The sequence below is a fragment of the Ascaphus truei genome, chromosome 6 (genome assembly GCF_040206685.1).
Source record: "Ascaphus truei isolate aAscTru1 chromosome 6, aAscTru1.hap1, whole genome shotgun sequence".
Classification (NCBI taxonomy): Eukaryota; Metazoa; Chordata; class Amphibia; order Anura; family Ascaphidae; genus Ascaphus; species Ascaphus truei.
Genome location: NC_134488.1, coordinates 135,282,160 through 135,307,330, shown reverse-complemented (window position 1 = coordinate 135,307,330; position 25,171 = coordinate 135,282,160). Strand labels below are relative to the sequence as shown.

Sequence of the window (25,171 nt, the reverse complement as noted above, 5' to 3'; positions counted from 1 at the left end):
AGTCTAACTCCAACTCCGGTAGTACAAAAAAGCTTTATTGAACACACACTAAAAACAGCAGACTGCAACACAGCCTCCTCTACGCGTTTCACGCTACGATAGACGAAGAGCTATCACAGCGTGAAACGCGTAGTAGAGGAGGCTGTGTTGCAGTCTGCTGTTCTTAGTGTGTTCAATAAAGCTTTTTTGTGCTACCGGAGTTGGAGTTAGACTTGCTGTTTGCTGTGGCACCGGATTACCTCTCCCTCTCTTCATATGCTTTCCTTGCCGGATGCACGCTGCGGGAACCGAAGCAAAGGAGCAACAAGACCCAAGAAGGATGAGCTGACAGGGGTAAGCTTACTACCCCGGAGCCCTGACCTTTATAGTGGTTTCCTCCGTGCTCCGTTTTGTTTCCCTTACAGCCATTAACACCATCACAAGTTTATTTACCCAGTAACACGCCTGAGCGCTTGACAGTGTTACACTTCTGGATTTCCTTTCCTATTGTCTGATTTTACTGCGCTTATTGTATTATTATAATTCCCTGTACTGTATTCTTTGTGGAGCGCTGAGTCCACTTTTGGCGCTATATAAATAAAGACATACATACTGTACCTGCATTTTCTTTCTTGCAATGGCTGATGTTTTTGTGAAAAACGTCTTAAGGGAGCAAATATCTGATGCTATTCACTGAGAAGAACGAGGCCCTGATTCAATATGTTGAAACTGTATATTCCCCTTTGTTGGGGAATATTTCAGCTTCAATTAAGCAAAGGGGGGAAGGGTTGCTGAATAGTGAATAGGGGTTTATGAGTCCAAACCAATCACAGCTTCATTCATCATTTTATTTGCAAAATGATTCAACATGTTGGTCGTTATTATTTCGGTATCCCTATATGTGTCACACTGAGGTATGTTTTTAGCTTTGCAGAGAGGAGAGGAGAACGAGAGGCAGAACAGAACTAACATGTAGATATGGCAGCGGGAACATAGAAAACAGGGAAGTTTGTTCAGTCCAACAGAGGGTGAAACTGTCCAGGTCACAATGTGTGGCAGGCATACATGAGTAACGGGTAGCTGTACTTATCACATTGAGGGATAAGGATGGAGGAAGAGGCAGGACAATACCAGGAGAATAGGGAGAGAAAGGACAGAGAGGCTGTGATAAAGACGGTTTGAGTTGTTGGTACACAATTTGTTTACATCCAGAGTCACACCAGGAGCAGATATGTAACTGCTTGTTCTATCACACAGGCTCTCGGAGGCGCAGCCACCAATGAAAAGCTTCGAATTGGAGGAACCTGCAGGAAATAAAAGGAAATACATTGGTATTATTATACAACAGTTTAATTATCACAGATTAACATCCCCTAACATCACTGATTAAGATCCCCTAACATCACAGATTAACATCCCCTAACATCACAGATTAACATCCCCTAACATCACAGATTAACATCCCCTAACATCACAGATTAACATACCCTAACATCACAGATTAACATCCCCTAACATCACAGATTAACATCCCCTAACATCACAGATTAACATCCCCTAACATCACAGATTAACATCCCCTAACATCACAGATTAACATCCCCTAACATCACAGATTAACATCCCCTAACATCACAGATTAACATCACAGATTAACATCACAGATTAACATAACCTAACATCACATGTTAACATCACAGATTAATATCCCCTAACATCATTGATTAATATCTCCTAACATCACAGATTAACATACCCTAACATCACAGATTAACATCCCCTAACATCACAGATTAACATCCCCTAACATCACAGATTAACATCCCCTAACATCACTGATTAATATCACCGAACATCACAGATTAACATCCCCTAAAATCACAGATTAACATCCCCTAACATCACTGATTAATATCACCTAACATCACTGATTAACATCCCCTAACATCACAGGTTAACATCCCCCAACATCACTGATTAATATCACCTAACATCACTGATTAACATCCCCTAACATCACAGATTAACATCCCCTAACATCACAGATTAACATCCCCTAACATCACGGATTAATATCCCCTAATATCACAGATTAACATCACTGATTAACATCCCCTAACATCACAGATTAACATCCCCTAACATCACAGATTAACATCCCCTAACATCACAGATTAACATCCCCTAACATCACAGATTAACATCCCCTAACATCACAGATTAACATCCCCTAACATCACAGATTAACATCCCCTAACATCACAGATTAACATCCCCTAACATCACGGATTAATATCCCCTAATATCACAGATTAACATCACAGATTAACATCCCCTAACATCACTGATTAACATCCCCTAACATCACGGATTAATATCCCCTAATATCACAGATTAACATCACAGATTAACATCCCCTAACATCACAGATTAACATCCCCTAACATCACAGATTAACATCCCCTAACATCACAGATTAACATCCCCTAATATCACAGATTAACATCACTGATTAACATCCCATAACATCACTGATTAACATCCCCTAACATCACTGATTAACATCCCCTAACATCACAGATTAACATCCCCTAACATCACAGATTAACATCCCCTAACATCACAGATTAACATCCCCTAACATCACAGATTAACATCCCCTAATATCACAGATTAACATCACAGATTAACATCCCCTAACATCACAGATTAACATCCCCTAACATCACTGATTAACATCCCCTAACATCACAGATTAATATCCCCTAATTTCACAGATAAATTTACCCTATTACAAATTAACATCCCCTAATATCGCAGATTAATATCACCTAACATCACAGATTAACATCCCGTAACATCACAGATTAACATCCCCTAACATCAAAGATCAACATACCCTAACATCACAGATTAACATACCCTAATATCACAGATTAACATCACCTAATATCGCAGATTAATATCACCTAACATTGCAGATTAATATCACCTAACATTGCAGATTAACATCACCCAACATCCCAGATTAACATCACAGATTAACATAACCTAACATCACATGTTAACATCACAGATTAACATCCCCTAACATCACAGATTAACATACCCTAATATCACAGATTAACATCACCTAATATCGCAGATTAATATCACCTAACATTGCAGATTAATATCACCTAACATCACAGATTAACATCACCCAACATCCCAGATTAACATCACAGATTAACATAATTTAACATAACCTAACATCACATGTTAACATCACAGATTAACATCCCCTAACATCACAGATTAACATCCCCTAACATCACATGCTAACATCCCTGATTAATTTCACAGATTAATATCCCCTAACATCACATGCTAACATCACGTTAATATCACAGATTAATATCCCCTAACATCACATGCTAACATCACGTTAACATCACAGATTAATATCCCCTAACATCACATGCTAACATCACGTTAACATCACAGATTAATATCCCCTAACATCACATGCTAACATCACGTTAACATCACAGATTAACATCCCCTAACATCACATGCTAACATCACGTTAACATCACAGATTAATATCCTCTAACATCACATGCTAACATCACGTTAACATCACAGATTAACATCCCTTTAGTGGTGTAATTTGCCATAAATATATTTATATTAGAAAGTACAGAATATAACATCCTGATGCTACTTTTAGCCGCCAGATAATATTGGTACCAGAGACGAATCCCATACAGTATTTTAGCGCTGCCAATGCCACGAAGCTAACACTAACTATGGGACCATGTTTCTAAGGGCAATGCGTGACTTTATTGATACGGATAAATCATTTGCAGAATCCTAATCCTTCTTTACATGATGTTTCAGAAAAGCATAAAACAAACAGCTGATTAGGTTCTAGATCCTAACACAAGGAACGCATCGTACTGGTGTAGCCACGCAAAATATCACTTTATAACGCAAAATATCACTTTATAATGCAGAATATCACTTTATAACCCAGAATATCACTGTATAACGCAGAATATCATTTTATAACGCAGAATATCACTTTATAACACAGAATATCACTTTATAACGCAGAATATCACTTTATAACGCAGAATATCACTTTATAACGCAGAATATCACTGTATAACGCAGAATATCACTTTATAACGCAGAATATCCCAGAGTTTTTATAGGAATAAGTAATCATGCAGAATATCACTATATATCTCCCCATAACGTGACAGAGGTAACGCGACTCCCCTGGCTACATCTGCATTCAGTAAAAACATTGACGTTTTCTCAAATGTACCAAGTACTGAGGGCTATCTATTAAACTGCAATAATACCCATCCAGGCAATATCTCACAGGACGCCCCTTGATGGCAGCGGGTATTTCCGTGAGATAGCGCTATCCCTATCAGCATTATCCCAGTTTAATGAATCTGTCTATGTCCTTTACTTTATTTCCGAAATCTAATGGTTAAATTCACCATTTCATTCTCCCAGTCCGAAGTTCTGATTCTTTAAGTAAAGTACACATGCTAAAATAGTAATTAGACATTTTATTAATAATTAATGATTAATAATTCTGGTCTTTAACATGACGAGAGTTAGTATCTTACAAGATATCAACATGTTCAATAATTTCTAACTTCAAACTAGCTTTAAACCTCAACTAAGTTTGATTTCTTATGAAACATCATTCAATTCCACCATATAAAGTTAAATACTATTATTTTTGAAATGTACAATTATAGTGGAATGTAAATATGATGATCTAAAAGACAAAACTAACTTACATTTTTAACAAAATAAGTTTACATTTTTTTTTTAGACATGTGAGTGATTATTGTATGCATTCTGTCTGCATATACTATAACACATGGTTATTTTTGGTCAAATTCACAATGAATGCATTCTTTGGGAAACTCAGACCAGAGAGTTTAATAATAAAAATAGAGACAAATGCTGTAGAAATATCAAATATCTACTGTACTCATTACCCCATTTCACATGTCACATATAACAGTTTTACAAACACAGTGTTTGAGAATAACCTGTAGCATAGTTACAGTAGCTAGCATGCCATAATGAGGCAGTGTCAGGGGCTGAATTACACAACGAGTGAGTCGGAAAGCGTTGCCTGCACAGTGAATTCACATTTGCGCATGCGCAGTGCCTGGACAGTAGGATAAGGAACTATGTTAATACCTAACGTTGTGCTGGTGGAATACCGCATGCAACGGATCTGGTCTCCTGTGCATCTAGTTCGGCTGGTGATAGAACAGGGTTCTATTATTGGGTCAATGTAGGAGGGGCATGTCAGTCCATTCTCAATGTTGTTTTCTATTGGCACTAAAGGAACATACAAATAAAACATAAAGATAATGTTAGAAACGGTGGATCCGGACATGAGTAATGGATAATCTCCAACTGTGATCATTCTAATGTTCCATTCATCATACAAAACATGGAACGGGGAGCATGAAAGTAACAATATATTGTAGATGGAGCCAGACTCCCTGTCCCCGGCGTCGTGGTCGAAGAGGTTAAATTCTATGGCGCCCAAGACAGTGTCTGCTGCTTCTGAATGGGAAGCCCCCGAAGCATTCATCCTCTGTTCTATGACCACCACGGTGGCCGTAGCACCGGGGACAGTTCGGTTTGCTGCAGCTGTGCTTATTTTCAGATCTGTTTATGTGTATCCTGGTCCTGGTGGCTAAATGTCTCTGTAAATGACTTACAGATACATACATAAGGACATTAAGATTTAAAAGTCCCACGTGTTTAACAAAAAGGAAATATGACTATAGACACAACATTTCTATGGGGCGATATTGTAATAACATTAACCAAGACACGGGCAGTCCTGGAGCATTGTGTCTTCACTTTGCTCTTGTCATTTGACAGCGATAGGGAAGCAGATCAGGGTAATCTCCGATATTACTGTTTGTCTGTGTATATCACGGTGAGTGCTCGTTTGCATGTCATTCCCCAGAATCCCTGGCTGCAGTGAAAACACTATGCTAAGAGATAATGGGGAAGCACAGGGTTGCAGACCTGACTCCTGTCTGAGACATGTGAATGTGCTCACACGTTCTATTTTTATTTGCTGTCTTTGTATAAACAGTATCTCTTCATTAGATGATAACTTTGGAGCATCTGAACCATATGCTGGTGAATTAGTTTTGCGCATGACAGTAAGGATTACCCATTGATATTGCTATGGTCTCTGTTTATCCCCTCCTTCCCTTTTATTTGTATTTCCGATTGTCTTATACTGTATGTAGTGTGTATAGATCTAACTTATCCATAGCTGTACAGAATTAAACAGTGCAGTTTCTCTGCTTTGTTTTGGTTTACTGTCAATATGACCTCCCAGATGCACACACACTAATGGATCCATCAGAAGACAAAGGAAAATGAGGAAGCATCTGGGAATCCATTGGGGGGAGAAATGGGGGTGTCTCCATAATGTATTGTGGTAATTAATCACTGTGCAGTAAAACCCATTGTGGGCTAGGTATACATAATTGCTTGTTGAAAAAGAACTGAAGCTTTTGCGTTACCCCTCCCTCCCCTCCCCCCACACACAAAATCGTTACCGGCATATGTAGGTATGTGTTGTTCATGTTCTGACATCTGTCGCACATTTCCCTGTACTGTGTACGGTGTGTCATATTTATACACTAACAATTGTTTGTATGTTCTTGCATTTTTCTTCCGAGCCATGAAAAAGTGGACAGACAATCTTGACCCATTGTTGGCACACAAACGGTGGTGTATCCTTGCAGACTTCTTCTTCTACACATCATGTGCAAATTTGTGTCACTGACAACATCCAAATGTCCCCTTCTACTCCGTCCTCCGCCATCATTTTATTTTATCGCACCACACATCACAATCAGTTTCATGTACTGGCTTTCATTTGTTACTCTTCTGTGCGTCACTTTCAGTGACACTCTCTACACCTGGGGTGGGCAACTCCAGTCCTCAAGGGCCACCAACAAGCCAGGACATCCCTGCTTCAGCACAGGTGGCTCAATAAGTGTCTCATTCTTCGAAGCAGGGATAACCTGAAATGCCAATCTGTTTGTGACCCTTAAGGACGGGAGATGCCAACCCCATGTCTACATTCTCTAGGTGCATTGTATTTGGCTCAAGCAGATAAGATATTTGTGTAGGGTAGGGATCAAGCCTCGGTATGTACAAGAGATACATATTGATGCCAATCACAGAACAGTATATACTTACGAGATGGTGTTGAGGGAGTGCAGCTGTCCGTGTCACAGCAGGTCGAGCTGGATGTGGTTTTCATATACTGATTTGACAATGTGCCCTGTTTATCGCACTCCGTGACATTGAGGCACGACCTCAAGAAGATAGAGCTATGCCAATAAGGACCTGGAAGGGAAAAGGAAAGCAAGTAGTAATTCAGTGGCCTGGCTGAGAAGACACTATTGTAATTTGAGTGCAAATGTGTGAAACATCTGGGCATTGGGCAGAGAAGCAGCACATGTTTGTTATTTGTGAAAAAGTCCCAAAAATGGTACCATTCTCAAAACAAACAAACAACTGAACTTTTTACCATAGTGATTATTATTTGTGGATACGTTTGCCGGAGTTTACAATGTTGTCGTTATTCACAGGAACTGTAGCCCTACTTGCTTGCAATGCTCTTAACCCCTTCACTGCCAGAGGCAATCCCTCCCTGGAAACCAAATGTTTAACAAAAGTAAAAGAAAAATTGTGAATTTTCTGCTAGGAAGAATAACAAAACACTGGGAATCCAGCTTTCATTATCCTGCAAAAAAACAAACAAACTCTTCTTGTGAGTCCATCTCTGGAACGGATCACTCCTACAGAACCATATAGAAAATAATATCCGGATGAGAGTGTGTATGAGTTTCTGAGATCACATTCTGCACAAGAAAATAATAATAATAATAATAATAATAATAATAATAATAATAATAGTTTGTTCTTGTATAGCACTGCTAGTTTTACGTAAGGATTTACGGGGACTAAGAAAATCCATATAATTTGACTGCATATAATAATTCTGTCAAAAATATTGGGGAATAATATGGATAATCTGGGTGCTGTAAACATGGATTTTGCAGCACACAGAAGGAGTCCTAGTTCTGACCCCTGTATTAGCTCCTTGTGACCTTGGACAAGTCACATTCTGTAGGGGCCAATCCTAGAAGTTCCGAAGTGTGATAATCTGCTTCTAAGGAGCCCTTTCCGATGGGATTGGCTATTCTCTGAAGAAGAATCCACCCAAATGTTCTTGCATGTTCCCTCAAATCGGTTTTGTGCTAGAAAATCCGCAAACGGATTTGGTAAGTTTTAATCCGCACGGATTAATAAAAATCTGCTATTAAATACATTACGTGGACGGATTTGGCGGATATTTAGTAATACGCCACCGAATTGCTGAATCCGCAGATTGGAATACTACAAATCCGTCCACGGATTGTGAAATCCACAGAGTGCATTGGTAATAAACAAAAATACCCTAAACGTGAATCGCCCCTTTCTGAGATTCATCCGCTGAAATCCGATGACCAAAGGAACCGTCCGGTCCACTGCAGATCCAAATACACCTACAAAAGGGTGTTGAGATTGGCTTTGCGAGTTACCTCCAGAGGCTGAAATATGGGTTTGACTGAGAGAGCCAAACCCATAAATCAGACTGCGGATGGGGTTAGCCCCATCTCACGTTATTCCGCTTCTAAAGCACGTACAATCAGGGCGGCTTGTCACTTTTATTAGGAGCGGTTTAGAAGAAGCGGATTGCAATAGAGAATAGGGGTTTTTTCTCATATTTCATTCCGCTGATTCTGAACATCCCAAACCGTGCGGTTTGGCACAGACCCCTTTGGAGCTACCAGAATAAGCCCCGATGTCTCCCTCAACCTCACGCTTCAGAAATTAAATTGTAAGCTTTACATGGCCGGGAATCGCTTAGCTGTGTCTATATAAACTGGTAGTGCTATATACAAAGAAAATAGACCTTATTTACCTACTGTAGTGCCCACGGTTATTCTAACACAAACCAGTGGCAATCGCCAAAAAGACCCTGGGACACCCAGGTACATGCTGGATACATGCCTTAAACCTGCCTTAAACTAGACCCAGCATTTCTGCATTGATTAATGGCCCATCAGATTAATAGCGGGGGTTCCTGGCAGTCCCATTCTAACTGAATGGGACTGTCAGGGACCCTGCTGTGTTAATACGATGGGTCATTAGTCAATGCAGAAATGCCTTAAACTTGCCTTAAACTAGCCAGGTTACACCCAGCATGTACCCAGCATGTAACCGGGCTAGTTTAAGGCAAGCTTAGAATACTCGTGGTCTCGTCTGTAGTTAGTTAATTAATTAATTTATTTATAAAATGTTTTTCCAGGAAGTAAGAACAAAGGAACATAGGGCACAACAGATTTAGCATATCCAAACTCATTTATTGAGCCAACACAGTGTTGGCTCAATAAATGAGTTTGGATATGCTAAATCCGTTGTGCTCTATGTTCCTTTGTTCATATATCCAGGACTGATTGCAGGCTTTCGTTCTAACACTGGAGCAACGGTAACTGTATCAATTCTTTTCTCTTTTGAGGTGTGCAGCATTTCTCTCTATTATCTTTCCAGGAAGTAATACATTGAGAGTTAACTCTCGTTTTCAAGTATGTCCTGGGCACAGACTAAAGACAAATAATACATGGTTACAAATACATTTACATAAATGGACAGGGTATACATTATATACAAGACATTGCATGCACAGTTAGAGAAGATGTATATTATGGGCGTATGTAACAGTTACAGATAATATATTTTATAGGCGTATGTAACAGTTGCAGACCAGATTAAAATGTGAGACAGCCTTAGTTTTGAAAGAACTTAAACTGGTGGTGGATGTGAGAGTCTCCGGTATACTATTCCAGTTTTGGGGTGCACGGTAAGAGAAGGAGGAGCGGCCGGATACTTTGTTGAGCCTCGGGACCATGAACAGTCTTTTGTGAAAGGGGTGAATTCGATGTTTGTACACTTCACAGCTTGGAAATGAGAACTGATATATTTCTCAAGGAAACATGCTATTTCACATTATAAATGATGATGATGATAATAATAATAATAATAATAATAATAATAATAATAATAATAATAATAATAATAATAATACTGTCAATTAGCTCCTTTATGGATTGTACATATTGTTCACAGCGAAGCGTCTTGGACAAGGAGTAAAAAGTCAAAGCAAGGTACAGATGATACAGGTAAGGATCTGCCACTGAGCCGCTGGTAAAGGAATCTATTTATTTATAAGATGTGTTACCAGGAAGTAATACATTGAGAGTTACCCCTCGTTTCCACGCATGTCCTGGGCACTGAGTGATGGTGAGAATACCCCGATACATGTATTACTGCACCAGGAAGTAAAACACTGAGAGTTACCCCTCGTTTCCACGCATGTCCTGGGCACAGAGTGATGGTGAGAATACCCCGATACATGTATTACTGCACCAGGAAGTAATACACTGAGAGTTACCCCTCATTTCCACGCATGTCCTGGGCACTGAGTGATGGTGAGAATACCGGGATAAATGTATTACTGCACCAGGAAGTAATACATTGAGAGTTACCCCTCGTTTCCACGCATGTCCTGGGCACAGAGTGATGGTGAGAATACCGTGATACATGTATTACTGCACCAGGAAGTAATACACTGAGAGTTACCCCTCGTTTCCACGCATGTCCTGGGCACTGAGTGATGCTGAGAATACCCCGATACATGTATTACTGCACCAGGAAGTAATATACTGAGAGTTACCCCTCGTTTCCACGCATGTCCTGGGCACTGAGTGATGGTGAGAATACCGGGATACATGTATTACTGCACCAGGAAGTAATACACTGAGAGTTACCCCTCGTTTCCACGCATGTCCTGGGCACTGAGTGATGGTGAGAATACCGGGATACATGTGTAACGGTTTTTCTGGCCCGGCCTGACCCACCCAATCTCACATTGGCCCCTGTGGTCTAACCAGTCCCCATTACAGTGTAGGTATGTCTGATGGTGCACCTGTTGGCTACAGGACTCCTGAGTCTCCCGCATGATGGTGTGTGGGGAGGACCCGTCCAGACAGGCAGCTGAGGTAGTGTGCTGAGTCTCACCTAGTTCCAGTGCAGCGCCTCCACCTCACCAGGGTCCCTGCGTCCGCAAGGGGATGATCCTGGCGAGGAACTCCTCCGTGGTGCTCCTCTCTGTACACTCATTCCAGATAGATACACGAGAGGGTTTCTGGCTGAACTCATCTTTATTGACACGGCAGGGCAGCTGCCCTCCACAAGGAGTATCTTCAGCCGCTCATCTCGCCAGTGCTCCCTTTAGATAGGTATATCACCTAGATCAGGGATTCACTATTCCCGCAGGAATCACTGTCCTGTGCCAGGTCCCTGGACACAGCCTCCCATGGAGTTACTATATCATAACTGACAGAACTCTTCCTCAACTGGACTTGAACTAGACAGCAACTAACTTTGCAACACAGTGCTGTGCCTTATGTAAGCTTCTGAAGCTGACACACCTCTGACATCACTAACCATGGAGTCAGAGCATGTGACCAGTTCCAGCCATACACAGGGCACCCCACCAGGGTGTGAGGGAAAACCTCCATGATTAATACTGGCATGCCCATACTTACCAGGCCTTACTGCCAGCAGGAGAGATGACTGTAGGCATTTTACATTACCGCTACATTCTCCCCCTGGTGAATCCCATCGACCCCGCTGGGACCTAAATTTAGATACCTCTTGCCAGGAAGCACTGCAACAGAACATAATTACTGCACCGACACACTTTATTCGAGCAAATACCTGGTATGTACCTGGCAGATACCTGGAATGCGCCACTCCTCACCTCTGACAAGCCCCGTTGCATTTGCCTTCCCAGCCTGGGTTCATGCCTGGCTGACGGGCGGCTGATCTGTTAAATGATAATGATTAGGATTTAATAGGCTGCAATGCTTCGCGTGTCTACCAGATGGCATAAATTCCTGAATTGTAATGCAGTATATATATATATACTGTGCAGTATTGCAGCCAGAGGGAATAAAATGCTTCAATCCCTGCTTGGAAAATAACTCAATGCACTCGGGCAGAAAACAGTCACAAACCTCAATACACCCGGGTATACCCGAATTCGTGGGACTAGCCAAGCTCGAATAAAGTGTGTCGCCAGTGTAGGTTAACATCCATACAAATTTTCAGCATATTGTAAACATGACTTCAGTACATTCCGCCAAGCCCGCCCCGACCAGCAGCCACGAACCCGCGTAATGTCTCAGTACCCCCTTAATAATAGTGATATGGGTCAGGTTTCCTCACTTCCCGGTTACCCATATCCAGGACCGTGACATAGTAATGCCTAGGTGATCCCCTCTCTGGCCTATAGGTCACCCTATGTTTGTGGATATTCCTCCCTATGCTCCACACTCGCATCAGGGTGTCTATCCTTTCCTCCGCCTTCTTACCTACAATGGCGCTCCCCCTATTGACTAAGTACAGCTCTATAGTCTCTTGGAGCCACTTTTCCCTATTGTCCTCAATTTCATCCATCAGGGGCTTTGGAACATAGGGATACTCCAACCCATGGGATTTTTTATACTTGACTATTATAGCCCTCTCCGCCCTACTGACCCTGGTCAGATCAGCACTACCTGCCCTTCCAGGTAACACCCATGATAGGGGCTCATCAGAATCTACTGGGTCTGACAGAGTGTCAGGACCCATGGGCGCTATGTCTCTACGCTCCAGTTGGAACCACCTCTCCTGTAATTCCCTATCCCTCTGCTCGGGTGTGAACTCTCCCTCTCTCCACCAGAAATCCACCACGTCCTCCCGCCGGATGAGGAACCGAGTACGGTCCATCCATGCGGAGTACCCCTCAAATAGTGGAGCCCACCACCGGGTCTCCTTAAAGGGATTAGGCCCTGGTTCCCGGTCGTCGTCAAATGAAAATACCCCTGAAGACCTTGTGGATCGTGATGTGAACCACCTCGAAGCGCCCGGGGCCTTTACCACTGGTTGGGGTGCTGTATCCGCCACCCTCAATTCTCCCCCTCCCCGTGAATCACCTTCCGTAGCTCCACTGAGCTGCCTCTCCCCAGTCCGTTCTTCCTCCCGCCCCAAAGGTATGTCCACAAGTTCCAAGCTGGGCGGTGAACCCGGTGACCGTGTGATAGGGGTAGGGGCATTACCTAGGGCATGGGGTTGGGCATAGGGGCATGGAACAGGACCCCACGGGGTTATCACCCGCTCTTGACTGTCCGTGGACCGGTCCAAGGAAGATGTCTCCTCGCCCTCATCAGTCCTGAAACCGTCTCTCCATTTTCTGGGCCTTACAAGTGATCGGGGACCTTCCCCCAATCGCCGAAGCGTCGCTGCTGCCCCTTCCTGGGTTCCGCCGCCGCCACCGGAAGTGACGTCCTCCCCGGAACCGGAAGCGTCGCCATCTTGCGTGGGACCCCCATGCGGGATCTCTTCCTCCACAACGACATCCGCCGCCGGAAGTGATGGTTCTGCTCTCCGCTCCGCTCGGGCCTGGGCTAGGCCTTCCTCCGCCGTTGCCACCACCGGCGCCTGGGGAGGGTAAGGATGTATCTCACCGCTCCGTCGGCTCGGGATGGAATCTTCTCCTCCTTCCGCGCTGTAAGTCACCACGGCCGTGGGACTCCGCCTCTCTGGTTGGTTCTGCACCGGCGACACGAGACTCCACTCCGCCGCGACACAGGTAAGTGCCGGTTCTTTTCCAGCACCGCTGTAGTGGTCCGCCGGTAGGCGCATCACCACCGTCGTTAGGGTCGCTTGTTCCTCTTTCGAGGGGCCGAACTCCGACTCGGGGAGTGGCACTCCCGCAGGGGACCGAAGGTGAGGTTCCGGGTTCTCTCCGCGGTTGTAGACCCCTCTCTCTTCAGGCTCCGTTCTGATCATTAGGAGCGATCCCCATTCTTCGGGATCAACTGGTTCGGTGCAGGCCGCACGCGGGGCTTCAGCCGTCAGCATGGCTGTGTCCACCCCCGCCTTTACTACCAGGGAGCCTCCTGGCAATAAATAGGGATATACCCCAATGTCCACCTCACTCTTTGTTGTGCTGGTTACGGGAGACACTTTGCACAATGGTCTCTCCTGTTCACCAGCTCGCAACTGTTGGACAGGAAGCTCACACCCAGCTCCTCCCTCAGACAACTCGGGTCTTGGCTGGCAGAGATAGAGACCACTCCCCCTGGTGAATATTTGGGGAGGGTCCCACAAGTTAATTGGATGCCCCGGCACAGGGGCTGAACTGTTCACAGTCCTGGGGGGCGCGGCTTCAGGTTTCGCGCCATACCTCCCCGCAGGGTGGAATTTTTCTTTTGGCGCCAATCCCGGACAACTTTCTGCAAGTTTTGCATTTGCAGCATTTTCTGCAACTGGCCCACGCGGTCTCCCCGGGTAGCGGGAACCGCCATTTTGGATCGCTCTGCAATCCATATTCACAGCAGCTGCAACTTCATATTCCTCTATCTCATCCACTAGCCTCCCTAAGGACAGGGGATCACCCCGTATCCAGGAGCACAGCATCCTAGCCACGACAGGATGGTCAGGTGACGCTCCTCTCAGAATTCGATCACAAAAGTACACCTCCACCTCAGTGGCCTTAATACAATCCCCCTTTCGCATCTCCTGTAAGACGGCTCCAATCCGCAGGAGGAACCCAGATAGATCCTCTCCGTCTTCCTGATAAAGACTGAAGTACCGCTTCATCAATTGTCCCATGTTCTTTTTACACGCACACACACCATGTGCGCTCTCTCCATTAGCCTCCGTCCGCCAATTTGGACTATCCGCACCGCGCGGATCCTTCATTCTTGCGGTCGCCATTTTCTCGCACCAATTATCGTACATGGGGCTCCGTTCTGCGGGGCAGCCACCACACCGGTACAATAAAGATTAGCTTCAGATGCACCACCACATGTGTACCTTATCTAGGTGTGACTCAGTGTTGCACTACCTCAGGCTAGGCTCACTCTCTCAGTGTCTGCTGTGACTCCTTCCTCCCAGTCTGTGCTCCCTACGGTGAGTGTCTGGAATGGCTAGGTACTCTGGCTCTGCCATGCAGTACTTGGGCGTCTACCTGTCTTGGTCAGCCTAGCGCAGACCCTCTCCAGGACTCCTGACCACGTTAACAGGCTATCCCTTCTGGCATCCTACCAACTAGCGCTGCCTCAAGGTGACTCGGTCAGCTATAGCCCGGCTCCAGACCCCTCACTCCCTTCAGGCCCCTAGGTTGTCCCTGCGAACTGACAATATCCCGTCAGTCCCCTGACTACCCCTAGGTCCTTCCCTACGCAGCACAGAGTGGCAGCAGACGCTCTCCCTGTTTCCCAGTGTGCCTAGCTAGAGCCTGTCCTGATGACAGATCTGATCTCAGCAGCTCGCCTCCAAATGTAACGGTTTTTCTGGCCCGGCCTGACCCACCCAATCTCACATTGGCCCCTGTGGTCTAACCGGTCCCCATTACAGTGTAGGTATGTCTGATGGTGCACCTGTTGGCTACAGGACTCCTGAGTCTCCCGCATGATGGTGTGTGGGGAGGACCCGTCCAGACAGGCAGCTGAGGTAGTGTGCTGAGTCTCACCTAGTTCCAGTGCAGCGCCTCCACCTCACCAGGGTCCCTGCGTCCGCAAGGGGATGATCCTGGCGAGGAACTCCTCCGTGGTGCTCCTCTCTGTACACGCATTCCAGATAGATACACGAGAGGGTTTCTGGCTGAACTCATCTTTATTGACACGGCAGGGCAGCTGCCCTCCACAAGGAGTATCTTCAGCCGCTCATCTCGCCAGTGCTACCTTTAGATAGGTATATCACCTAGATCAGGGATTCACTATTCCCGCAGGAATCACTGTCCTGTGCCAGGTCCCTGGACACAGCCTCCCATGGAGTTACTATATCATAACTGACAGAACTCTTCCTCAACTGGACTTGAACTAGACAGCAACTAACTTTGCAACACAGTGCTGTGCCTTATGTAAGCTTCTGAAGCTGACACACCTCTGACATCACTAACCATGGAGTCAGAGCATGTGACCAGTTCCAGCCATACACAGGGCACCCCACCAGGGTGTGAGGGAAAACCTCCATGATTAATACTGGCATGCCCATACTTACCAGGCCTTACTGCCAGCAGGAGAGATGACTGTAGGCATTTTACATGACCGCTACACATGTATTACTGCACCAGGAAGTAATACATTGAGAGTTACCCCTCGTTTCCACGCATGTCCTGGGCACTGAGTGATGGTGAGAATACCGGGATACATGTATTACTGCACCAGGAAGTAATACACTGAGAGTTACCCCTCGTTTCCACGCATGTCCTGGGCACTGAGTGATGGTGAGAATACCCGATACATGTATTACTGCACCAGGAAGTAATACACTGAGAGTTACCCCTCGTTTCCACGCATGTCCTGGGCACTGAGTGATGGTGAGAATACCGGGATACATGTATTACTGCACCAGGAAGTAATACACTGAGAGTTACCCCTCGTTTCCACGCATGTCCTGGGCACTGAGTGATGGTGAGAATACCGGGATACACTTTGCTGTGACTTGGAGGATTCAGTATTATTTATAGTTGTTTGATGGCCAGAGGCTTTCTCTGCCCCTGGTTTTACTGGTCCAGTTATAAGAAGTTTACTCGATCAAGATCAATCCCATAATCAGGACTATTTTTGTTGGGGGACTAGCAGGGTCTGAGCTGCGGGCCTCTATTTGTGGGATTTATACAGGTAAAGTTATTGGGAAGGGGGTGGGAATAATTACAGCTTTTATCTGTAAAATGTCAGTATTGAAAGCTGGATTATTTACTACAGTTTTGACATCAATAGTATTTCTTTGCATTTGGGATCCAAACTAATTTTTTTTAATCTAATATAGCACTTAACTATTCTTAAAGAGGAAATCCAAGCCTGTGATTTGTTTTTGTTACAAAAGATTGAAACAAGGGTCCCCGAAGCTGAACCCCATTAATTTCAGGTCCGGGACACCCCCCCACCCCCTTCCAGAGATACTTATCTCTGTAGTAGATCCCAGTAGCCGCTCTGGCTGAGGTAACGGGGCTCTAACGTTTAAAGCTCCCGCGTCACATGGGCCAATAGGAAGACGCACCGATGACATCACAGCTTCCTATTGGACTACAGGGCACGGAACCATTGAAACAAATCCATTATAGTATCCGGGCAGAGCGGCTACCGGCACTTACTACGGAGGTGAGTATCTCCTGAAGCAGGGGTCCCTGGAGCTGAAATTAACGGGGTACAACTCCGAAGACCCCCCGCTTATTCAATGCTATAAAAAAATAGAAAACTTTGCAATAAAAAAAAAAATGGAAGGCTTAGATTGCCTCTTTAATATATGAATGATTTCCATGCTGCATTCTCCATGAGGGCATCTAATGATAGTGTTACCGTTACATTCCGTCACAGGGGGAGGTTTAGCACAGGGGGAGGTTTAGCACAGGGGGAGGTTTAGCACAGGGGGAGGTTTAGCACAGGGGGAGGTTTAGCACAGGGGGAGGTTTAGCACAGGGGTAGGTTTAGCACAGGGGGAGGTTTAGCACAGGGGGAGGTTTAGCACAGGGGGAGGTTTAGCACAGGGGGAGGGTTAGCACACCTGGCTTCTGCTTTACAGAGCAGTTCCTTGGAGGTGTCCGGCTCTTCCCTTCAGGATAGAGCTCCTTACCAATTCTCCAATTGGCATAAAGGTATTATACCCCTCACTGTCAGTGTGCACATCACCCTCCACTGAAGAGTAGGTGAGTGTTTATGGCTGACAGAAAGAAGTTTAAATATGTCACACTAGGAAATTTGTGCAACCACAGTTTACCTTCTATAATAATTGAACGTTGTTACTGGCTTTGGCCAGCTTTTAATTGCACTAAATCACAAGTACGCATATATTCATTTATTTAACCCTTCCAGGGCACTTTCACATATTTCACAAAGTTTAGTTCAAGGGACACTAAGAAATGAGACATATTCAGTGTAGGTTCCTGCTAAACGGAGGTTACCCTGACGAGGTCGGCGGCTTGAATAATATTTTGATCAAAAGATGCAACCAAACGGCTCCTTTGTTACACAGTCTTGGGGTCTAAATGTAAACAGGTCACTAGTATATTGTAGCCCAGTTGGTAGGAGCGCTCAGACTGTTCTTTGTTTCCCATATATGTAAGGCCGATCCTTTTACCCGCTGCATACTTCACAAAGGGAGGAGCGCAGGAAATATGTACAGTATTTGTTTTTAATACATTATTCCCTTTGCAAAATACATCCTGAGCATTAATGTGGGGATAAAGCACACCTTTTTATCTTTGTATACATCTTTACAAACTCGTGTGTCCCTCTTGTCACTATTTCTCTACGTTCTAGTTTGGTAGGAACATCCATTCCTGTATATCTCTGACACTTGGGCTCATCGTACTCACACCCTGTAAATAACTGTTGGTTTGTAAAACTGATAGCAGTCTCTCCGTGGGGGGGAGAGGGACGACCTACCTGCATTGCGGATCTTGGTGGACCCACACACACCAGTCGAGCAGCTCTGAGAATTCCCAGTGCAGACACTGTCATTGAAACTGCTGCAGGTAACGCAGAGCAAAGCGTTCCCTGCAAGACAAGAGCAAGTCATATGTATCCGATTACCTTTACCCACTCTCCAGCCATTGTTAACCACGAGCACAAGAGTCGGCCGTTATTATCCGGCTTATCATATTACCTTAGATTTAGTCTCACATTTCTGTGTTATTAAAACCTCTTTTTTCTACTTTAGAGAACAATAACGAGGAATTACCCTATTTGCTTGTAGGCAATCTTGCAACGCCCTGCAGGTCCTTTTAGTGGAACAGTGCTAATTGTTGTTACACAGATTAATGTTTTGTTATCTTGCATTTATATTCCTAGAATATCAGCGGACCTAGTATTTAGGCGTTAATTCAGTTGGCGCCTCACTTCCTGTCCTCCCTAGACTGTATCTTACATCTCTCGTTTTGGTTTTGTTAAAAGACGCTCATATAGAGCATTGAAGCATTACTTATCTTAAAAAACACCAGACAATTAGTGTAACCCCACCGCCCCCCTCCCCCCTCCTTCCTGGTGTTAGTTGCTAAAGTAAACAAGGAGTTAACAGTGAGAGTAGATGTTAAGCTCCACCTGGTGGCGACACAGCAGTACTGTGCCTGTGCCATAGGAGGTATAATGAACAGGAGCAGAGGTTTCTGGGAGGGAGTTGAAGCATGAAAGAAAGGGAAAGGGGTTATGTTCCCCAAAGCATAGTATAGATCAGCCCCCCCCCCTTTTATTATGTTTCATTTAGGGTCAGTGCCTCCTGAGATAAGATCGACAGTATGGCCAAAAGAGAGAAGTGCATTGTGACGGGAGGCGGTAACCAGGCTATACAATAAGGGTCAAGCCCATTTTGGTTACCCGTGTATAAGGGTCCCAGAGAGTCAGCTCTTGGACCCAGTCACATTGTATCCCGGTGTTATACTGAATGAATTAAAAGCATTTTTTGTGTTTTTCCCTTTCCGGGCACGCAATAGAGCAGGAATTGCTAGGATATGAGTTTCAAGGGGGGTTTTGCGGCGGAATCGTTGACAGAATGTGCCTATTAGGTTGGGGTCCGGAGTTACCGATTTTCCTATAAATGTACCCGGGAATCATGGCTGGTTCTCAGATACATTAGCACATTGTCCTGGCAATACCTCCCCTTGAAAACACAAGCGCGACTCACCGCTATTGTTCCCTGCTTCAGCACAGCCCAAAAAGGAGAATGAGGCACAGGGATACACATGTATTCCTGTAGCTGAGGGAATCCCTAGGTTAAGGGGGGTACCCCAGCTAGTGCCCAGGTATAGGGTTTGTGGGCGCCCAAACTGTATATAAGGCTGAGGGGGGACTCTGAGAGTCCAAACTGAGTCCAAGGGAAAGTGTGTGGGGAATAAGGCAGGTAGAAATAAAACTGCAATATTTTTCCTTTTCTGTCCCCTGTACCCAGAGACTCAGAAGTGTATTAAAATATACTTTAATATAATGTAATGTGCTTTTTACATTCGGAACCGATGTCCAAACAGGCAGCCAGTGCAAACCCATAGGCGCCGGTATGTCTGCTGGACACCAGAGGTGTGAATAGCATTTGGTCAGCGGGGAAAGGTAGAGTACCAGGTCCGGAGATAAATGGCAGTCCACTTGTTCTGCCAGACCTGGTGGAGCCTGCCCAGAAGGTGGCATTGAGATAGCCAGGGAGAGAGGTGGCAGGGAGAGAGGTGGCAGGGAGAGAGGTGGCAGGGAGAGAGGTGGCAGGGACAGAGGTGGCAGGGAGAGAGGTGGCAGGGAGAGAGGTGGCAGGGAGAGAGGTGGCAGGGAGAGAGGTGGCAGGGAGAGAGGTGGCAGGGAGAGAGGTGGCAGGGAGAGAGGTGGCAGTGAGAGAGGTGGCAGGGAGAGAGGTGGCAGGGAGAGAGGTGGCAGGGAGAGAGGTGGCAGGGAGAGAGGTGGCAGGGAGAGAGGTGGCAGGGAGAGAGGTGGCAGTGAGAAAGGTGGCAGGGAGAGAGGTGGCAGGGAGAGAGGTGGCAGGGAGAGTGGTGGCAGGGAGAGAGGTGGCAGGGAGAGAGGTGGCAGGGAGAGAGGTGGCAGGGAGAGAGGTGGCAGGGACAGAGGTGGCAGGGAGAGAGGTGGCAGGGAGAGAGGTGGCAGGGAGAGAGGTGGCAGGGAGAGAGGTGGCAGGGAGAGAGGTGGCAGGGAGAGAGGTGGCAGGGAGAGAGGTGGCAGGGACAGAGGTGGCAGGGAGAGAGGTGGCAGGGAGAGAGGTGGCAGGGAGAGAGGTGGCAGGGAGAGAGGTGGCAGGGAGAGAGGTGGCAGGGAGAGAGGTGGCAGGGAGAGAGGTGGCAGGGAGAGAGGTGGCAGGGACAGAGGTGGCAGGGAGAGAGGTGACAGGGAGAGAGGTGGCAGGGACAGAGGTGGCAGGGAGAGAGGTGGCAGGGACAGAGGTGGCAGGGAGAGAGGTGGCAGGGAGAGAGGTGGCAGGGACAGAGGTGGCAGGGAGAGAGGTGGCAGGGAGAGAGGTGGCAGGGAGAGAGGTGGCAGGGAGAGAGGTGGCAGGGAGAGAGGTGGCAGGGAGAGAGGTGGCAGGGAGAGAGGTGGCAGGGAGAGAGGTGGCAGGGAGAGAGGTGGCAGGGAGAGAGGTGGCAGGCTTGCGCATGTCTCTTGGCTATTTCGAATTTCCCGCTGACTCGGCTTTTCTAGCCGGCTTGGCTCTGATTGGCTGCTTGGGAAAGTTCCCACTCGTTGATTGGCTGCTCAGTTTTGTGACTGAAACTGAAAATACTATAAGAATCTGTGTGCCAATCAGATTCGTAGTCTCCAGTAGTAAGAGTGCGGGGTTTTCAGGGCAACCGGCTTCAATTCAAGCCAGGAAAGCCTGCCCGCCAGAGACTTACCCGACTTTTTTGCCCAAGTTCTCGGAATCGAACGTTGCGGACGCGGCTGGGATTTTGCGCCGATTTGAGTTCCAGGAGATTTGGAGTAACGCACAGTCAGGAGGGACCAAGTTCTCAGAACAGAACGTAGCAGTGGCGTATGGAACTTTATTATGCCGATTTGGGTTCCAGGAGATTCTGGGCTAAGTCTTGGTCACGGTAAAACTCTCCCATAGGGTTCCCTGCACCTAGGACAGCCTAGGTTTGAACTCCAGTCCCAAAGTAAGTGTATCTTTTTGTCTATATTTTGTGTATCATTGTGTGTAAGCGAATTTATACCGAATAAATGACAATTTATTTAATTACCTTGTTTTGCTCAATGAATGATCCTGGTAAAAAGGTTTAAATAACGGGGTCTCCCATGACAAGCGTGTCCCAGTAACGGGAATGCAGACATGCCTCAGTGGGCCAAGCAAAAAAGCCCCCAGGATGTCTGGGGGTCAGCCCTACAAGCAGATCCCCATCCACAGTATTCAGTACCCCCAGGGAAGTGGCAGTAACGTTACACAGAACAGGCCGGATCTCAGCAGGGTCTGCAGTAAAAGGGACACTAAGGATATTAGTAAGAAGGGGGGGGGGGGATCCGTAATATGAAGTCAGTAAAGTAACAAGTAAATGCACCTCCCATGTGTGTTGAGTGGGCACCCAGAGAAGACTGTATCAAAAGTGATAGCGGTATGAATGAAATTGAAGTGCAGCTATGTCACGCTCCATGTTCTATGACTGCAGTGTCCCCAAGCCTAGGAACATTAATAAAGATTGAAGCTGTACTATAAAATCTCCTGGCGCCCGTCTTTTCCACCCCTCAGCCGACCACAGACAGCCCCCAGAGAGAATTTACACTGTGGGTGTCCAGTACATCACTACCTCGATATAACCTCCATAGGGAGAATGCAGGGAGGGTTACACTCGGAAAACTGCCCATAACCATGTAACATGAGACTTATTCATCAGATATTCCCTGGTGCAAAGCCAGGCCAGTAATTAGTAGGAGGGGAAATTAACAAACGTCTCGCGTCTGCAAAACTGGCAATAAAAGTACAACATTATTGTTAAATGTTTATCAAAGGAAAACTTGGTTTCAACTGAATGACATTTTTTTTATTAATATGCTGACAGTTTTTTGCATCATTAATTATCTCATGATATTGTCTAAATGTCACAATGACATTCTGTAAGGTGTGATAGCGCAAATGACATGTTATCACATCCACAGCCTCAATGACTTGAATAGGGCTTTTCATGCAATAGCACGTCATCTGCGCTTATCTCTCCTTAGAGAATAAGGGCCAAGGACCTAAATCTGGAAACTAGCCCCGGGGGCAAGAGAACCTGCAGGACAGGCTTGCCAAAGTCTGAAGCAGACATTCATAACACTGAAAGCATTGGGCAGATGGGTGTGAAAATGGGAGGGCCCAAACTACTAATAATGAGGGGTAAAGAATGAGCTCATTTTAACCCCAACAAACTCAACTACCTGGAAAGGTTGGAAAATGTGGTCCCCCCCCCCTCCGGAGCACTGAATAGCAACCCTAATAACGACAGGAATAAAGATAACGAAGCCAGGTTGGAGTGGAGTTTTACGCACAGTAACTTTTATCTTAATTGCATTCCTTAACCTCCCTTATTGGAAGTACTGTGTTTATCAAAGTCTCACAGCTGCACAATGTGGGTAAAAAAGGGTGTGAAAAGAACACCAAATGTATCATAGAATAAAAAAGAGAAATTCCCATTCTGCTTTCCTAAAAATAGGAGCATTACATAGAGGTTACAGTGCTATCAACCCTTTAATAGATATTACATAACCCCTCCCAGTCCGAAGTGGACGTTAAGTGGTTTTTGGGGACACTTTTGGGCCAGCGATAGTCTGCCATCTTAGTTTTAAAATGATTGCATAGTGCCAACTATGTTATCTTATGATGCGGTAGACAATAAACTACTGATGCAAAGAATGTACAGTATATCGCAGAATTGTTATAGTGTATTTATGTCTGGAACGTCCAATGCTAATAAGTATCTAGATAGTCAATGATGTCAGAACATTGGCATTGATTATATTTTCTATGCAGTAACCATTTGTAGGGGTGCAGGACGACTATACACATTGCAACGCCATCAAGTTGACATGTCATAGTATTTCATGATTTATTCATAAAGCACATACAAAACATGAACAATATCAACGCGCTTTCCCCCCTGATGATTTCATGTACGTTTGGGAGTTGTCAGATATTTTTCCTGCCATGACGATCAAAGTTTGCATGAGTTTAGCTTATTTCCTGGTGAATACCTTTCCATCTTTTAATAATTTGAAGCACTTACCTGTAGCTACGAACACAGACAGGAGGACACATAGAAAAACAGGGACACAGCTCATGGTCAATGAAACAGGACGGCACTGCCGATCTCAGGAGCTACACTATATCTTCTGTAAAGGAATCCGCACATATCTAGCTCTGGGGTTTTTATGCCCCCTCCCCGCCACCCCCTAAATGGGGAGCGTCCATGTGAAAGGTTAGGAAGGTGTACTGTACAGAGAGCAAAGCTGAATTTCAAGGTGTGTAAGCAGCTGAAATTCTTGGTGAATGTGGCATCTCTGCAGATGCATGTCACAATTTCACAGAGTCTTTTTCTAAAAGTAACAAACGCTCTGTCACTTTAACTCTTTCACTGCTTCCGAGAACTGTAGTTCTGTAAATAATTACAATTAACAACAGAAACTCTAACATTATAGCAGATTATTTTAACTTGAGCTAAACTAAAATGACTTTAGATGGCTCGATATGCATGCGAGGGATGCTTGAATAAAGTTCGGAAAGCTGTAGAGCGAACCCTGACCCGTAGGGGTGGGGTGACATGAACGTTGACCCGAGGGGGCCCTGGAGGTGGAGGGGTTTAGAGAGGTAGGATGGAGGATTAGGAGCAGGGATAGGTCAGGTTATTTGCCAGGCAGTTTGCCTCATGCCTACCTCTTTCCCTTCATCCACACCTCCAAGACGGTTCCTAACCAACGGCCCCCTTTTGGAGGTGGGGAAAGGAAAGGAGGTGTTATGGTGATGAGGTTTGAAGGTGGCGGTCTCATGTCTGGGCCAGGAGCGGTGGACCTGAGAGTTTCCTTCTAAAAGGGACCACAGGGTTTTTTGAACCAAGAGTAGTGTGCATGGTCAGGTTCCTAAATTTGGGGCTACGTGCCGACCAGGTCCAGGATGTTGTATATGGTTAATTGTTATTCTTAATAAAAGGCCATTTGAACCAAAGTTAAGGTGAATAACGCTGGAGGAATATATATATATATATATATATATATATATATATATATATATATATATCATAATTATTTTATGGCCTGGCATTTTTTTGACACATGCCGATTAATTGCTTGCTTTGTTGTGAGATTATGAGAGAGGGGGAGAGAGGGGGAGAGAGGGGGAGAGAGGGGGAGAGAGGGGGAGAGAGGGGGAGAGAGGGGGAGAGAGGGGAAGAGAGGGGAAGAGAGGGGACGAGAGGGGACGAGAGGGGACGAGAGGGGAAGAGAGGGGGAGAGAGGGGGAGAGAGGGGGAGAGAGGGGCAGAGAGGGGGAGAGAGGGGGAGACAGAGAGACTATC

At 45.5% G+C, this 25,171-nt stretch overlaps 1 protein-coding gene across 1 annotated transcript; it reads right to left on the bottom strand.

Annotated features, from left to right (window-relative positions):
* Positions 1-813: 813 nt before the first annotated feature.
* On the bottom strand, positions 814-24,127 carry LOC142496611 (phospholipase A2 inhibitor and Ly6/PLAUR domain-containing protein-like). The gene is made up of 5 exons (XM_075603275.1): positions 23,888-24,127; positions 18,591-18,701; positions 7,240-7,389; positions 5,197-5,340; positions 814-1,283 (listed from the first exon to the last, which is right to left on the bottom strand). The coding sequence occupies exons 1-5, from the start codon at positions 23,940-23,942 to the stop codon at positions 1,069-1,071; spliced, it is 675 nt and encodes a 224-aa protein (XP_075459390.1). The 5' UTR covers positions 23,943-24,127; the 3' UTR covers positions 814-1,068.
* Positions 24,128-25,171: the final 1,044 nt, after the last annotated feature.

Bases quoted from the DNA above. Each gene is read 5' to 3' on its own strand.
- LOC142496611 (XM_075603275.1), bottom strand. From the start codon at position 23,942: ATGAGCTGTGTCCCTGTTTTTCTATGTGTCCTCCTGTCTGTGTTCGTA. The intron at 5,341-7,239 runs GTAAGTATATAC...ATGTTCCTTTAG, and splicing joins CACTCCCTCAACACCATCTC to TGCCAATAGAAAACAACATT. The intron at 1,284-5,196 runs GTATTAACATAG...TATTTCCTGCAG, and splicing joins TTCCACCAGCACAACGTTAG to GTTCCTCCAATTCGAAGCTT.